Raw genomic sequence first — 15,575 nt, forward strand, 5'->3', positions numbered from 1 at the left:
AAAAGCTTGCACAGGTTCAATCTTATAAATGTCAATTCTCATGATCATAACAGAATTTCCACTGATTTTACTTGTGTAGAGATTTTAGAAAGGGTTTTGAACAAGATTGAATGATATTTCTGTTATTCTTCTTGAAATATAATTGAATAGTTTTGATGGTAAGAAAATGAGTAAACTTTAAAAATGATTGAAATGATATGAAAGAATCAAATGGATTTTGATCCACAGTGTGTATTAGTCAGCATTCATCATAAACAGAGAGTTTAGAAGATTTGTCAAATTTCTTTTTAAAACTGATTAAAGAATTCTTTCAATACATTTCATAATAGATAATAGAGGAAATAGTAGAGTGGGGTATCTTCAAACTGAAGACAATAGATGAGAATGTACAATTCTGCTCATATAATAGAAGAATATGTTGAATAATGATGTGAGTGACATTTGGACCTCTGCCTGGCATTTTTTAAAAAGCTAGCATGGATATCAGGGGGTTGGTGGCAAAGAAATGCAGGTTGAAACCAGGGATAATAATATGGGTTGACGCGCCGAGCCGCTAATTGTACGTATAACTCCCCCACTGTACATAGCAGATTTAGTCATGTCTTCGCTTAATCGCCACACCATACAATGTTAACTTGTATCTTTTGGATGGGTGCACATTATACAGAGTACCTATGATCTTCAATACATTATGAGATATAGATATTATAATGAGGTGATAAAGAAATTTGAATATAGAGAATATCGTAATACAAAGCTTTCTATTAAAAATACATATTAATCTCTTAGTTTCTGTAAACTACACTACTTCTAGCGGTGAATTTTTTCTTTTTAGTTATTAGTAAAAACTTAAGTTAGTTATAGTTAAAGTTATAGTTAACTAATATAACCTTTATTCCCCTGTGGTGACGGTTAGCAGCCGAAGAGCGCACTTCGGAGGCCGTTTACGGCGGCTCTCTAACCAACTCTTGTCTTGGCATCACGCATGCGGATTCCCACAGCCAACTATTATTACAAAGTTCAATCTCACTCTGTCAGACGGTCTCGCTACGGAGGCTAGAAAGACCGACTGAAAGCCACTAAGCGGCATAGACATTGGAATGACGACCTCTGTACGGAGTATACTTGGCCTTTTACTTTACACCCTGTGCATTAATTTTGAAGTGGAACTAGCTCCCTTAACATATATTTGGACTCGTCTGCTGGCAATGCACAACTTAGTCCTTCCGGTATGTAGTTGTAATTCAAACAACGCGCACCCGTTTTAACTCCTGTTCTCCGGTCGTGTACGATAGTCTCTCTTTACAGACCCAGGTCACATATGCATCAGTCGCTGATCCAGTTACATCGATGGAAATCGGTAATCAGGACCTGCTTAACATTATTCATCCGCCACCTCAGGAAGTGATGCAAAACATTCCATCACTTTTGAGTACCACCCTGGCTTACCTCTTTGGTACAGTCTCATGGCAGATGCTAAATACTGCCGTTTACTATCCCGTAACGCCAATGATAAGCTATATCCCTCTACCAGTCCCCGTCGTCTCTCTCCATCTGCTACCATTGCAATGTACTCCTCCCGATCCACAAGTCGCTGCCTATCCTTTGCGTCCTTTGGAAGACCATTCTCATCGTAATTCCATGGTACATCCATAACAGGAGGGACTATAGACAGGGTCAATGGGAATTCGCCTGATATCTCCCACGGGCCTGCGAATGCCCCTTCCCAGTCAATAACATCAAGTAAGCGGTATTTGTCGTCAAAAATTATGTTGTTATGACCGACATCACCGTGGCATAATGGGAATGGACCGTCGTTATGGATGGATAATCCTCCTGCTAAATCGTTGACCAATTGCTTGAAGCATGAGGCGGAGGCTGATAGTTCATTGGCGAATGAGCCGGCGGCTTCTTTCAGTTGATCCTGCGATAGACTACATTTAACTTTAGCAGACCATGCCCTGAAAAACTCAGCAGCTGTTTCGAAAGGGCCGCCCAGACCTGGTATAGGGCCTTGACGATACGAGCCAGCATCATTTATACCAGCAATTGTCCCAATTTTGGGCAGCTGCATTGTCGACATTTCAATCTAAGACTTTAAAGAATGCATCAGAATAACGTTTCACACAGAATTTAGGGAGTTGACACAGCGTACGTGGATTTCTGCCAGGACCACCTATATCCAACAAATGCATCGTCGTCTTCCAGAATATAATTAGTGCAAGACATGGTATAGACGGTTTTTTCACGAGCTTACAATATATATGAGCTCAGGTTAGAATGAGAACAAAGCTGAAATCTCAAATTTGATGTGAAGGGGATGCAGTAGGTTAGAAAACTGATGGTGAAGCAGCTTGCCCTGCCTTATATTAACACGGCTGTCCTTTGCGGTCTCGCTCATGTTTCACGTGGTCAGCTGTTTCGCCGCATCGCTTTACATATTTAGTTAGGAATGTCATATTCGCGAATCCCACGGCTGCCCTTGAATTCAAAAGAATGTTCTTACAGAGTAAAATAGTGAACACAAAGGCTTATAGAGGATTAGCTACACAAACTCAATATCTCTCAAGGCGAAAGAATGTAATACCCTTGCATTTAGGCTAGCCACGAAAACATCCAATCCCTGTCAGATAGATACAGTAACTATCACAAAATAAAAGATTTCCATTCACAACATGAATCAAATCAAAGAATAAAAGGACCTTGATCTCACTCAGATCTAGTTCTGCATACCGTACACCTCTCCACGCTTGACCTGATTCTTATAGCCTAATCTGTAGCACTCGGTATAAACACTAGAGAAGTCGAATTGTTCGGGTGGGAGACAGAAAGACATGTTGATGTGTGATGAATGAATCGGTGAGCACTGTCTTGCCTAGAGACCTATAGACTGTCTGTGATTGAAAAGTAAGGGTATTTACTCAGACCTGGTTCAACAGACTTGAAGTTCTTAGAGCGATCGATGGTCAATAATATTTGTTATATCTTAGCAGGAGTTGCTTGGGATTCTTCGTATTATGGATAATGATATCGAAACGCTGGCATACCTCAAGATATCGGCTAGAGGACAGACGATACTTTTAATGCGAGTTTCTGTGTCGAGCAGGCCGTATTTATACCAGCAGCTTCCACGTCCGTCGCAGGGAAAAGATGGAGAACCAAAACACGTGTGGTTGAACGAGCGCTATCACATATCCTGTCTAGGTCATAAGTAAGTACATATGCAGGTTGAATCACAATATATATGGCCAGTTAACTTACAGTAACAGGGATTATATAACAAATCAGAACATGGGCCAAAGCGCCCATTGAACTGCTTATCGAACGCTTAGTCTTTAAGAAGATAGAGAAGCGACAAAGCACAGAAAAAATGATGTGCCACAGTCTGGATCCTGAACAACTTGGAGCCAAGAGGAGCGCTGGTGTTTTGGGTGTTGGGACCAATCATGAAGCCAACGAAGCTTTAGGGGACAAGGCGCACTCGGTGACAGGAGGCGAGACGGCGTAGATGTCCGGAATGCGAACGGCTGTCGAGTCATCGGTGTCCCTTGCGTCAATCCGAATTTTGTGAAAAAGGGCAATCATGGTTTCCGACGCTGAGGTTATGTCGACATTCAAACTATATAGTTAGGATGTCGCTAACCTCTAGTGTCGTCTTAGTATACGTTGCGTTCAAATCTTTGCTAAGGAAATTAACGTAACGTAATCGATAAGCGAGCGAGCCACATAAGCAAGCGAGCCACTTCCCACCTGCCATACAACAAGAATGCTTTTCAACAAAAATGTCAACCACTCAAAGAAATAAAGTCTCTGCTCAAGAAGGAAGGCTTCTTTTAGCCATTCAAGCACTTAAAAATGATCAAATTTCAAGCATACGAGCTGCAGCAAAGCTGTATGATGTCCCTCGCTCAACCCTCACTCACCGTGTCTCTGGTCGTACAGCACGCGTGGACATTCCCCCAAAGAACCGAAAACTTAGCCTTACAGAAGAAGAATCACTTGTTCAATGGATTCTAGCCATGGATGAGCGAGGTCAGCCACCCCGGGTTGCAGCTGTACGAGAAATGGCCAATCTCCTTCTTGCCAGTCGAGGAATCAACCCCTCACCCACAGTGGGTGAATGCTGGGTACGAAACTTTGTCAATCGCTATGAAGAGCTGAAATCCAAGTTCTCCCGCAAGTACGACCATCAACGTGCACTATGTGAGGATCCTGAGGTTATCCGTGGGTGGTTTAAGCTTGTACAAAACACCATTGCAAAGTATGGGATTCTGGAAGAGGATATCTACAACTTTGATAAGACAGGCTTTCAGATGGGGGTTATTGGGACTGTCAGAGTGGTGACTGGATCTGAAAGAGCTAGGAATCCCAAGCTTGTACAGCCTGGAGATCGGGAATGGGTGACTGTTATTGCTGGGGTCAATGCAATGGGCTGGGCTCTCCGTACAATGATTATCCTCAAGGGAAAGATGCATCAGTCCTCTTGGTATGAGACTGAAGGGCTGCCGCATGACTGGGTGATTGGAGTCAGTGAGAATGGCTGGACCACTGACCAGCTGGGCTTGTACTGGCTGAAAGAGGTGTTCAACAAGGAGACTCTACCCCGTACAAAGGGCAGATACCGACTGCTGATTCTAGACTGGCACCGAAGCCATGCCTCAGCTGAATTTGATCAATTCTGCTCTGAGAATCAGATCATTGCTCTCTACATGCCACCACATTCCTCTCATCTTCTTCAGCACTGGATGTTGGGTGCTTCTCCCCCTTGAGACTGCATATGGACGACAGGTGGAGATCAGATGCGGCTTGGGATCAATCATATTGACAAAGGAGGAGTTTCTGGCCCTATATCCCTGCAGCTCAGATGCAGGCTCTGACTGAGAACAACATCAAGAGCAGTTTCAGGGCAGCTGGGCTGGTTCCATACAATCCTGAGCAGGTTCTCTCGCGCCTTAATACCACAATGCATACCCCCACCCCACCTGGGACCTCTCATAGCTCTCAGGCCTCCTGGGCCACTGCTACACCACATAATATACACCAGCTAGAGCAGCAGACTAAGAAAGTTAAAGGATATATTAAGCACCGTACGCAGAGCCCACCCAGCCCAACTGATCGTGCCCTAAATCAGCTGGTCAAGGGATGTCAAATGGCAATGCATAGTGCTGCTATTCTAGCAGCTGAAAATAGGGAGTTAAGGGCTACAAATGCTAAACAAAAGAGAAAACGAGAAAGAGGCCGTACATATATAGCCCAAGAGGGAGCTTTGGGGGTGGAAGAAGGCTTGGATCGCGTACGAAGCATCAATTAAAAGGGAAAGAGGGGTGGTTGAGGCTGCTGAGTCCCAACCACGAAGACGTGCAGCACCACAGTGTAGTGTATGTGGGATTATTGGGCATACTGCCCGTACATGCTCTAAGCGTACAGGAAATATGATAATATCAGTTTGTTAATTTTGGGTTGTATTCAGGACTTGAAGAGCATTCTTGTTGTATGGCAGGTGGGAAGTGGCTCGCTTGCTTATGTGGCTCGCTCGCTTATCGATTACGTTAACTCTGAAGTTACGTTTCTATGATGGTGACATAGTAGCACAGGACAAAGAAAGGCTGATCAATCAACTTCGAAGTCGCCAGCTTAAAGCCACTGTCTGCATTTCGGACTCAGGCACTGGAATAGACATCCCGGATGTCCACACAGTTGTTCCCTTGCATGGTGCATACACCATGATCCAGCTCATCCAGAATGTTACCCGAGGAGGATGTGGAAAAGGAGGGCAAGGGAGCCGAAAACTAACAGATCGTATGATAAGTAAACAAAGTGAACAAGTACAAGGTTGGGAGGCAGCTAGAGGCTCAGACACTCAGAATACTTCTCACCAGACGATCTCTGATAGATATTGTGAACCTGTCGGCTCTCATTCTGCACCTGCGCGTTCTCACAATATCAGGGGACCTCAAGATATATTTGGAGCTTGGGTGTATATCAGTTTTCTCATCAGTATTTAAGGCATTCACATCCGACCCCCATTCTTCTCATCTTTCAAATGGAATCCACTATAGTTCCACACAGGTAAACCTCATAGGTATCATAATAGGCAACTTCTCAGTCAATAATCCCAATGATTACAAGATCTGAGCAAGAAGAATGAATGACATTTGATGGCTAAATATCATCAGAATAGAGGTGGAAAGGAACCCAATTCCATCTTGAATGCTCTGCTTTTATCTCTATCCTTATTTATCCCTCTCTCTCTTTTATTTTCTTCAGAAGGACATCTTTCAGTATTTTTTTTCTAAGCACCTTGCTTGTTTTCTTTTCCACAGCGTCATTGTGCTAGTTTGCAAATGAAGAAACTGCTAGGGAACTAGTTTATAGAACCCAAAAGTAGTTGGCTGTTGTTGAAAGACGCCTATTTTCATATTTTTTTTTTTTTTTTTTTTAGCAGGAAGATTTCCAATCTCATGAGCTCATCCATACCGAGGTCGCTTATCAATATTTCTCCATTTTGCGTTGCATTGCACAAATGCTCTGGAAGGTTGCCTTCGAACGTTCCAGCACCGCTTCAGCTATACCCCGGTAGGGGCTTTTCAAGTCAATCGATATAGAAAGGTCGTTGAGTTATTTGGATAGCAAGGTGCCTTTAACCAACGTTGTGACCACGCAGAAACCCGCACAAGAAACCAGGTGTAGTGAGAAAGGTTCGTCACAACAACCTCATCGAGAGTCGTTTCTGAGCGAACTCGGCTCCAATGCAGAATGGGGGGGAAATCAGGAAACCAAGAAACCTCACCGATCCATCTCCAAACGTGACAGAGGAGCATATGTTGAAAGCTCCGGTGGTGAAACTTGAAACTTGAATTGTTCAAGTCAGAATGGTGTTTACTCGCAAGCTGCAGTGGTAGGACGGGCGATAGAAATATGAGCCAGCTTCTCGCCAAACTCAGATGACACTTCCGCTGGATGGTCCCAGTTCATGATCATTGTCATGCTGCAAGTGTTGGGTTAAGAGCAGTTTTGGGAGGAAGGGATGGTGTTGGAAACAACTGGTCCAAGGCAAATCAAGTTCTAGGTGGTCCTTGGTCATGGAATAGACTGTTGTCGGAACGATGGAATGTCCGAATATTGACCCAAATACTGGATATCGAAAGAATATTGAATTTGCTATGATAACTCTGATCATTACATGATAAAAAGACAGTATTTATGACAGTATTTATCAGTTGCTCCGCTTTGTGTCACTAACTACCCGCATATTTAACATCTGTCTATGATGCAGATTCAATTTAAAATTCAGACAAGGATTCAAAATTGCGTATTTCGTTTTATCATGCACATCATGCTCACGTTCTTGAATTTTTTCAGCAATGATATCATCAGGAAAACAGCTGCAACTCTTCTGATACAGGAAAATCTTGGTGATTCATGTTTGCGCGATCCAACCTCGTTTTTTCTCCTCTCATGACATGGTTCACACGAACCATCCATATCCCAACTAGCTTCCCCAAGAGGATTATGTCGACCTTCATTCTGCCAAACAGCACCCCGCAGTTGCTCGTTAGCCTAACACCCAATCTTTCGCAGGACCAATTACTTACTTTCCCAGCCTTCAAAGTCTGGTTGTCGACATTACAACACTCGCTTTCCAGACAGGCTGATCCGTCCCATGAATTCCATGCAGCTCCCTATATCTTGCGCAGTATACAGATACAGGCGGCGGACTTCTTTGGCGGCAATTGCTTGGGATTCGTAAAATTGAAGGCTGATGTTTCCAATGATAATGGCGAGAAGCTACCAGGAAGTGTCTTTTTGAGAGGTGGGAGCGTTGGGGTGTTGGTGAGTGCTTGACGGTCTTCGACGATGCTCTTCAACCATTTGTTTTGGAGCAAGAGAGGTTTTGATCAACGAAAATATGCCCATGATAACTTGGAGGTGTGATATGGAATATTATATTCCTAATTCAAATTTACTCCATTGATATGCTCTACTATCAATCAATTTTCTCATTAAAACTAACCCGAAACCTACTCGTTCATACGTAGCTAATCCTCCAACCAAGCGATACCCCCCAAAACTCTGAAGCCGATAAATATGCCATCCTAACCATCCAGCCCCGTATACCAGCCGGCTCCCTTGCCTTCCCCGAAATACCAGCAGGGATGCTTGATGACAGCGGCACATTCGCCGGCGGTGCAGCGAAAGAAATACAGGAAGAAACTGGCCTAATTATACCAGAGAACGAACTTATAGATCTAACCGCACTCGTCAATAGCTTGCCGAAAAGTGGGCGAAAACAAAAAGCAGGTGAAGAAACGGAAGGTGACGAAGGAGCAAACGAAGGAAGAAGAGATACCAATGGAAATGGAGAAAGGTTACAGACAGGTGTATACCCGTCACCAGGCGGATGCGATGAATTCATACCACTCTTCTTATGTCAGAAACGCATACCTAGGAGGGAAATTGAGGAGTTACAGGGGAAACTGACGGGGTTGAGAAAAGATGGGGAGAAGATTACGTTGAAGATTGTAAGGTTGGAAGAGGTGTGGAAGGAGGCGTGGCGGGATGGGAAGATGTTGGCAGCTTGGGCGTTATATTGGGGGCTGAAGGAAGAGGGAATGTTGTAAGTGGTACACGGGCAGGTGGGGGATGGGCTGTTCCTCTCTCAAAGAGGGTCCATATACATGTACAAGCATGTACTGCTGGTCATTGCTATATTTTGCAGGGCAAAGGAGGTCTAGCTTTTATCATATAATTTTTTGCTAACAGTCTTTCACTTGGAAATCACATTAATGGTTGGCTGCTAAAGTAAATTATACACATTAAGCGAAGCTCTTTAGACCAGGAGTCTCTAGTATCGAAATGTCATTGTCTATCTATCATTTATATTGATCCTTTGCATTTTGAGAAGATGAAATAGAAGAGCAGGCCAACGGCAGCTCTGCAAAATCGTCCATTGGAAGGTTTTGTGATGTCACGCGTCAGGACAAAATCACAATAAATGCCCAATGCATACTTACTAGTATGTGGGTAATATCCCCAAACCCCAAAATAATTGGAAATGAGTTTCAATGGACAGAAATGAGAAATGGTGAATACATTTCATTCTATCCCAACTTCTTCCCAAACTCGATACCCTCCGCCAACGTCCCTACCCTAGCATCAATCGCATACCCTTCCGCTTCCAGGCGTTTCAATTCCTCATACAGAGTTGCTAGCGGGATGCTGAAGCACTCGATGAACTCGTTCTCTTCGAGCTGGGGCTGCGGGTTTTGGTTTTCCGGGAGAGTCATGTCGACGCGGACGTGGATCATGTTGAGGTTGGTATTACAGAAACCAGGGTCTAGAGGGGGATTATATGTGAGAGGGCATTGTTAATCTTAAGGGCGGGTAGAGAGGGGGCATGAAAATATTATCGCAGGTTTGGATATGTGCTGTAGAGATGACCAGAGGAGAGGGGGGGGATGCAGATCAAATTTGCCTACCATTATACATAATTGGGCTCCTCTCTTCCGCAACGCCTACATACCCCGTCTCCTCTTTAAGTTCCCTCACAGCGCATTCCTCGGGCGTTTCTCCCTCATCAATAAGGCCGGCAGGCACTTCAATGACGACCATGTCAATCGGAGGCCTGTATTGCTTTTGCAGCAGCAGTTCTGGGCCCGAGGGCTTGGATAGAATCGTGACAATGCCGACGCCATCAATTGGGCAGTTTTTAGGCCTGGTCTGAGAACTCGATAGGAAAAGGTGTTAACAAGAAGATCGAATGATCCTGTTTCGTTTGCCAGGTAATAGTAATGCCATATCCCCTACTGCCCTATGCCGGATTTTCTCATAATGTTCCTAAACATAGGCAAATCATCGGGGAACATAATAGGACCAAGAAGTACAGTACATACATAGGCAAAAGGTAGAATGGTTCGATTTCCTTTGAATAAAAAAATAAAGATAAAATAGGAAAAATCAATCAAAGAAAAATGGCAAGACATTGGAAAAGTGAACGCCAGCGGAACATATTCTTCGTACCTGTCGTTCAGCAGACTCCCATGTCCTCGTCACCCCCTCGGGATCCGTGTATGTCGACTTAATCAGGCGGACCCATCTTGCCTCTGCTGGGATCTGTAGGGAGGAGGCATGTCAATGTATGCACCAAAACACTGTGGGAGTTATTTAACCGTCTTTAATCATGCGCAGGTTGAAAGAAACAACCGAGGACAGATGAAAATTCATGAATAGAAAGCAAGAAGGATCATTGGGGATAGATTATAGTAATATTCTGTCAATCTTCGTCGACAGCCCTTAGGGTAGACAGCTGAAAAGTATCTTTAAATAGAGCAACACAAGAAGATATGAATCTAAGTTGAACGGTGTAGGACATACAGTGCTAGGCCATAAATATTGACAATTCCCGCCACAATCATGGTGCCTTTTGGTGGCAGAAAAGTGGGTGTTGCCAATACTCATGGCCTAGCACAGTACACTGGTCGAATACAATCCGAGGTCAACATACCAGGGGCTCCCTCGAAAGAAGCTTCATTTTGAATAACTTGGCGGCGATGGGTTCGGCCGGTACTGTCTCTCCCTTGGTTTGAGCAGACAATCACGACTTGGATTATAATCTGGAGAGCGAGCTGTTGGAAACCTGAAGGCCTCTGAATAGACGGACGGGCATCGAATTGTCAAGGTTGTGCCAAGCACTTCCCACGGCCAGCGCTTGGGAACCAAAAGTTGCCCGAAAGCCAACCAGAGCCTCACAAAAAAGCCAGCCCCTATTTTAGCCGCAACACCACGAAGATCTTGCACATCGTACGGAGTTACTCTTTCAACACCTCCTGTACTCCGTACACAGGCAAAGAACGGCATGCCCTCACTGAGTTACCGCTTCGCAAAGAGTTATACGCGAAGAGCCGCAGAATTGACGCGCCGTTTGTTCTGCGACCTTCCTCTATGAGAAAAAATGCGGACCATGACCCAAATTATGCATCCTACGTCCAAGCCTTGCCAGCGATTTGCTTGGAATCCAGCCACTGTTACTGTCCCGTGCCATCTCATTGGCCAACGCACCAATGTCGTGACTGAGTAACTTCAGATTCGCCCAGCGCAGGGAGGGATTGGTCCCAGGAGACGTGGATGGCAAAGCGCCCAGGGCTGCCTATGCGTCCTTGGCCTGAGATGATTTATATTTTTCCAGCCCCCCGAGACGACTTAGTCTTGAGTTGGATATCACAGTTGACCCATTTGCCAGGATGTGCAGTAGCAGCCAGTTTCCAGGTGCTGTCAACCAAAAGGAAAGATGAACATGCGCGCGAGGCGTGCTGTGGCCGGGGGAAAAATACTCAATCCAGCTGGCTTTTATTCCATTTCTTGAAGATCCATCCTCTCTGATACCTGGGATCTATCGTGTATCGCAATCACACTCTCCATAGAAAATCGGAGGGCTTTTCCGATACGAACCCATCATGGTCCCTCATCCTACATCGAATATATCAGAAATAACTACTTGTCATCCAGCCAGTGCGCTGCTCTAAGCACTTCGGTTGGTGATCACCTAATTATTCGAAGAAGAGCTGTCGCACAGTTCATGTTTTGCGTCGAAATGCGTTTCGATGGGGATAGAGCTGTTGGGGAACGTTCTGAACAGCAGATGACTGATTATGAACTGACGCCGCTACGACCCTCCCCTCTCTCACATCCCGACGACGATGAATTGTGGGAATCTGTGCTTGGCCAAGAAGAAGCACGTCGCATGCCCGGGTTGAACGATTTCGTACCATCGCCCATAGCCACACCCACAACCTCACCCGTACCCATGCCGGTGCCTATACCCGCGCTGACTGATGACGCTCTGCTATTCTCCAATCGAATAACGTCCCCAAAGATATTCTCCAAACGACCCAGCTCTAGAGCATTTCATCACGGGAATGACGCATCTCTCTGGACCCCCTTTTGGCTCAGGAAATCGACACTGTTTGGATTCATCATCCTTTTTACTTTGCTTTGGATTGCGCTCCTTGTCCTTTGGCTTTTCGTGAAGCGTAATAATGGGCTGGAAATTATCCTGACTTCTAATCACTATGTTTGGAGATCTGCGCCTGCTGCAGTTTTGATTATTGTGGGTGGCCTCTGGCGACAAGTGGACTATCATTGCAGGGCCGCATACCCCTGGCATGAGATGAACAAGGGCCTCGCAAGTGCACCGAAAAGTATGGTTCTTGATTACATCTCTGATTTCCGAGTGACCTCCTTCTTCAAAGCTATAAAGTCAGGTCATCATTCCGTGGCCTCTTCCGTTTTTGGATTTTTCTTGTTAAAACTTTCCCTGGTTTTTTCTACCGGACTTTTAGTCTCAACACCTACTACCCTAGTAGACACATATTATCCGCTCACCATGAAGACAAAGCTCGACGGGAGAGATTGGGCCGGAAAGGCTCTTGCTTCTCAACAAGAATTCTTAAGCGCTTCTACGCCAGATCCAATCTATGCATATTTCGGTGTCTCGGCGGCTGGAATGGCTGATCCCACTGGAACAAAGGATGGTTTCTCTTATCAGACATTTGATTTGCGCGAGAACTGTTCCGCAAGGAAGCATGTGACGAGCATGTCTACTGATGTAGACGTCTTAGTCCCACTCCCGATCTGTGAGCTGACCGACACCTCAATCCAGCCAACTGCTGCGCTTCATGAGTTTTCGAACGTGACTAGCGGTGGTGTCGTGCACTTGGATATAAAGTCGACCACATGTCGCCTCGGGTTCAGCAATTATACTAAAGTCTACGTGCACATGAAGAACCCAAGAACAGAGCTATGCGAACCACGTGAACTAACGGCCGAAATGCAACGGGTCAATTGCACCGAGAGATATCCCCAAAGTCAGTCTTCTGCACTATTTGATGATGAAAATGGCGATTTTCGTTGGTTACTCACCGTTTCGGACATCCGTTACTCCCAAAAATTTACCCCTAGCTCTACCCCGCGGCTGAATATCTCACACTGGACTCGGGATGTGAAACAAGTAACTACAATTTTGTGCAAACCGCAATATACTGTCATGCGAAGGAATCTGACGTATGAACACTATGATTCGGGGATACCTCGAATTCAACTGCAAAACCCCAACGAGCGTCTGAGTATAGTGAATTTAGATGGAATATCAAGTTCGGTACTCAGTGGGGCAGTTTTTCAGTCCCTAAAAGCAGGCGCTCTTCTTTTCCGTCCTATCAATCCGCAGCCTGAAACCTTACCTTCAAATGATGGAGTAAACACGCTATTTCAACTAATGGTTAAAGGCTCAGAAGGAGGAGCTACGTTGGAGAAGTTTCTTGACGGCGAGATCATGAACAAAGCATTCCAAAGAGTTTACGGTGGCATCGCATCCCAATTTGCGCAACAAAATCTACTCGTTCCAATATCTGAGGATATTACTGGAAAGGTCGTCTATATTGAGGACCGCTTGCACGTGACAATTCATTCGCTCTGGGTAATGCTTGCAAGTTTCGTTATTTTGTCGGTCTTAACGGTAATTATACTCTTCACGCGACCGTCTGAGTTTGCGTCACGAGATCCCGGCTCAATTGCAGCACAAGCTACGATTCTTGCCGGAAGCAATGAGCTTCAGCCACTGCTACAGGATGCTGGTCATCTATCGGGTCGTGGTATCGGAGACAAACTTCGAAATTATACATTCAGAACTTCTACTTACCGATCGTTCAGGATCACTGCTCGTTATGACCTGAGAGAAAGCATCACCTCTATCGATGAACACGTTGTCGAAGCAAGTGGATTCTGGAAGCCTCTCGCTGCAAGGAGGCCTATGCTCGTCCTGACATTTATTATGCCGATGCTTGCTATTTCGGCGCTTGAGATAATGCAACAGTTTTCAAATAGTAATGAAGGATTGATGACCATACATTCGGCAAAATGGAAATATGTTCCACAGTATCTTTGTGCTGTCGTGGCTGTTATCATTGCAACATTTTATAATAACCTAGACTTTACCGTTGCCATGTTCGCACCATTCGAGGCTCTCCGCAAAGGCAACGTGACAGCAGGACGCAGCATCGTAACGCACCTTCTTGGAAAAATCCCTCTGGTTGCTCTTTGGGATGCAGTGCGAGGAAACCATATCGGCGCAATATCATCGACAATTGCAGCATTTGCGGCCAGCTTTTTAACTATTGTTATTTCCGGTTTATGGAATATAGACCCATCAGTCCGTCAATCGCATTCTGCGATTGCTTACCGAACAGACCATTGGAATGTGGCATTGAAAAACTACAGTTCCAATGATGGAAATGCTGGTTTAGTCTTAAGACTCCTTCGACATCACAACCTGACCACACCGCCGTGGACGTGGAATGAGTTTATATTGCCAAAAATCCACGTTGATGCACCGAATGCTCGCCTTGGGCTCGTGGATCGGGACGAATACGTACCCAAGAGTCCGATTACTTATACGTTCACTCTTCCAGCATTGAGGCCCTCATTGAATTGCAGACTCCTCACAGCAGACGATATCTCTTTGGCCAATTCTTATGGGCCAGGGCCACATCAAGGGACCTACCAAACAATTACCACAGCAGCCGTGCGCGCAAAGCTGCCACCCAGCTGTCTTGCCACCCTACCTGAAAATGTGACTATTGCGGAGTTTAATCTTACCTATCTGGAAGTTGAAGGGTTCTCAACAGGCGGAGGCTACGTTGGTTCTCTATTCGATTTATATCTTCCACCGCTGGATCCCGCTCATCTAGTGGATATATGGGAAAGGCAAGACAATCCAATTGGCTGTCCATCTGTCGGCATCGCATTTGGCTATATGCGTGCCAACCACACGTCGTTAACCAATATAACGGCTGCAATCTGCAATCAAGAAATCCAGAAAATCTCTACCGAGGTTACATTCGCTGGAGATCCAAATTTAGGCTTCGTCGATCATACAGATCCACCCAAATATAAAAATACACTACCGATAGAGCTGCTAACCAACGGCACAAACGGGTTTTCTTCGTTCTCCTTTCGCGTGCAAGAACCTCTTCGACCGTCACTGGAAACTCACAGTAAAGGTACATCGCAGAAAGGTCAGCCTCCCGGTCCAGAGACATTCGACATCTTCTACGAGATCATACATGGACCATACGGTGACACCTCTCCTGAGTTATTAATGGGCGCAGAAAACGCAAATAAGCTCCTCGATGTCGTTAACCATTACTACAGACTTTACATGACGCAGGTTATCAATCTTACGTTACGCAAACCAATGGATACCCCCGAAACCAAACAACGGTGGCGGCGGCAAGTTGCTGGAAATAGCAATAACAATCATGATCGTGATAATGATAGCGATGCCAGTTCCGCTCTCAACCCGCCCTCTCAGCAGAACTTTACAGGCACGCTACACATCGCAACACCTCGGCTAAAATCCAATTTCGGCCCCAAACTCGCTCTCCAGCTCATACTAGCCGTCATGGTTATCTTGGGGTGTCTGGCTGTGTTTACGATGCAAGGTGCGTGAAACCCTCCCGCACAACCCGTGTTCAATTTCACGGACGATGAGTTTGTTGGCGGGCAGCGAGCTGTGTGAGAGA

General features: G+C 45.3%; 5 protein-coding genes across 5 annotated transcripts in view; 3 read left to right on the forward strand and 2 right to left on the reverse strand.

Annotated features, from left to right (window-relative positions):
* Positions 1-876: 876 nt before the first annotated feature.
* On the reverse strand, positions 877-2,401 carry HCAG_08403 (predicted protein; the record flags this gene model as incomplete). The annotated part of the gene is made up of 6 exons (XM_001536571.1): positions 877-900; positions 967-1,005; positions 1,260-1,300; positions 1,450-2,068; positions 2,156-2,176; positions 2,375-2,401. 6 exons carry the CDS (start codon positions 2,399-2,401, stop codon positions 877-879), a joined length of 771 nt encoding a protein of 256 aa, XP_001536621.1.
* A 1,381-nt stretch (positions 2,402-3,782) lies between these two features.
* Positions 3,783-5,115, forward strand: HCAG_08404 (conserved hypothetical protein; the record flags this gene model as incomplete). The annotated part of the gene is made up of 2 exons (XM_001536572.1): positions 3,783-4,752; positions 5,096-5,115. The coding sequence occupies 2 exons, from the start codon at positions 3,783-3,785 to the stop codon at positions 5,113-5,115; spliced, it is 990 nt and encodes a 329-aa protein (XP_001536622.1).
* Positions 5,116-7,327: 2,212 nt separating this feature from the next.
* HCAG_08405 (predicted protein) lies at positions 7,328-8,621 on the forward strand (the record flags this gene model as incomplete). The annotated part of the gene is made up of 3 exons (XM_001536573.1): positions 7,328-7,415; positions 7,604-7,833; positions 8,040-8,621. The coding sequence occupies 3 exons, from the start codon at positions 7,328-7,330 to the stop codon at positions 8,619-8,621; spliced, it is 900 nt and encodes a 299-aa protein (XP_001536623.1).
* A 480-nt stretch (positions 8,622-9,101) lies between these two features.
* On the reverse strand, positions 9,102-10,531 carry HCAG_08406 (ADP-ribose pyrophosphatase; the record flags this gene model as incomplete). Its single annotated transcript, XM_001536574.1, has 5 exons — positions 9,102-9,337; positions 9,480-9,720; positions 10,021-10,113; positions 10,375-10,461; positions 10,505-10,531. The coding sequence occupies 5 exons, from the start codon at positions 10,529-10,531 to the stop codon at positions 9,102-9,104; spliced, it is 684 nt and encodes a 227-aa protein (XP_001536624.1).
* A 1,851-nt stretch (positions 10,532-12,382) lies between these two features.
* Positions 12,383-15,575, forward strand: part of HCAG_08407 (predicted protein) — a gene marked incomplete at both ends in the record, with an annotated part of 3,700 nt that continues 507 nt past the window's right edge. The window contains one exon of the mRNA XM_001536575.1: positions 12,383-15,494. Within this exon, the coding sequence (XP_001536625.1) occupies positions 12,383-15,494 (3,112 nt within the window). The remainder of the gene's footprint in view (positions 15,495-15,575) is intronic.

Source organism: Histoplasma capsulatum, genomic scaffold (assembly GCF_000149585.1).
Source record: "Histoplasma capsulatum NAm1 scaffold_11 genomic scaffold, whole genome shotgun sequence".
NCBI lineage: Eukaryota > Fungi > Ascomycota > Eurotiomycetes > Onygenales > Ajellomycetaceae > Histoplasma > Histoplasma mississippiense.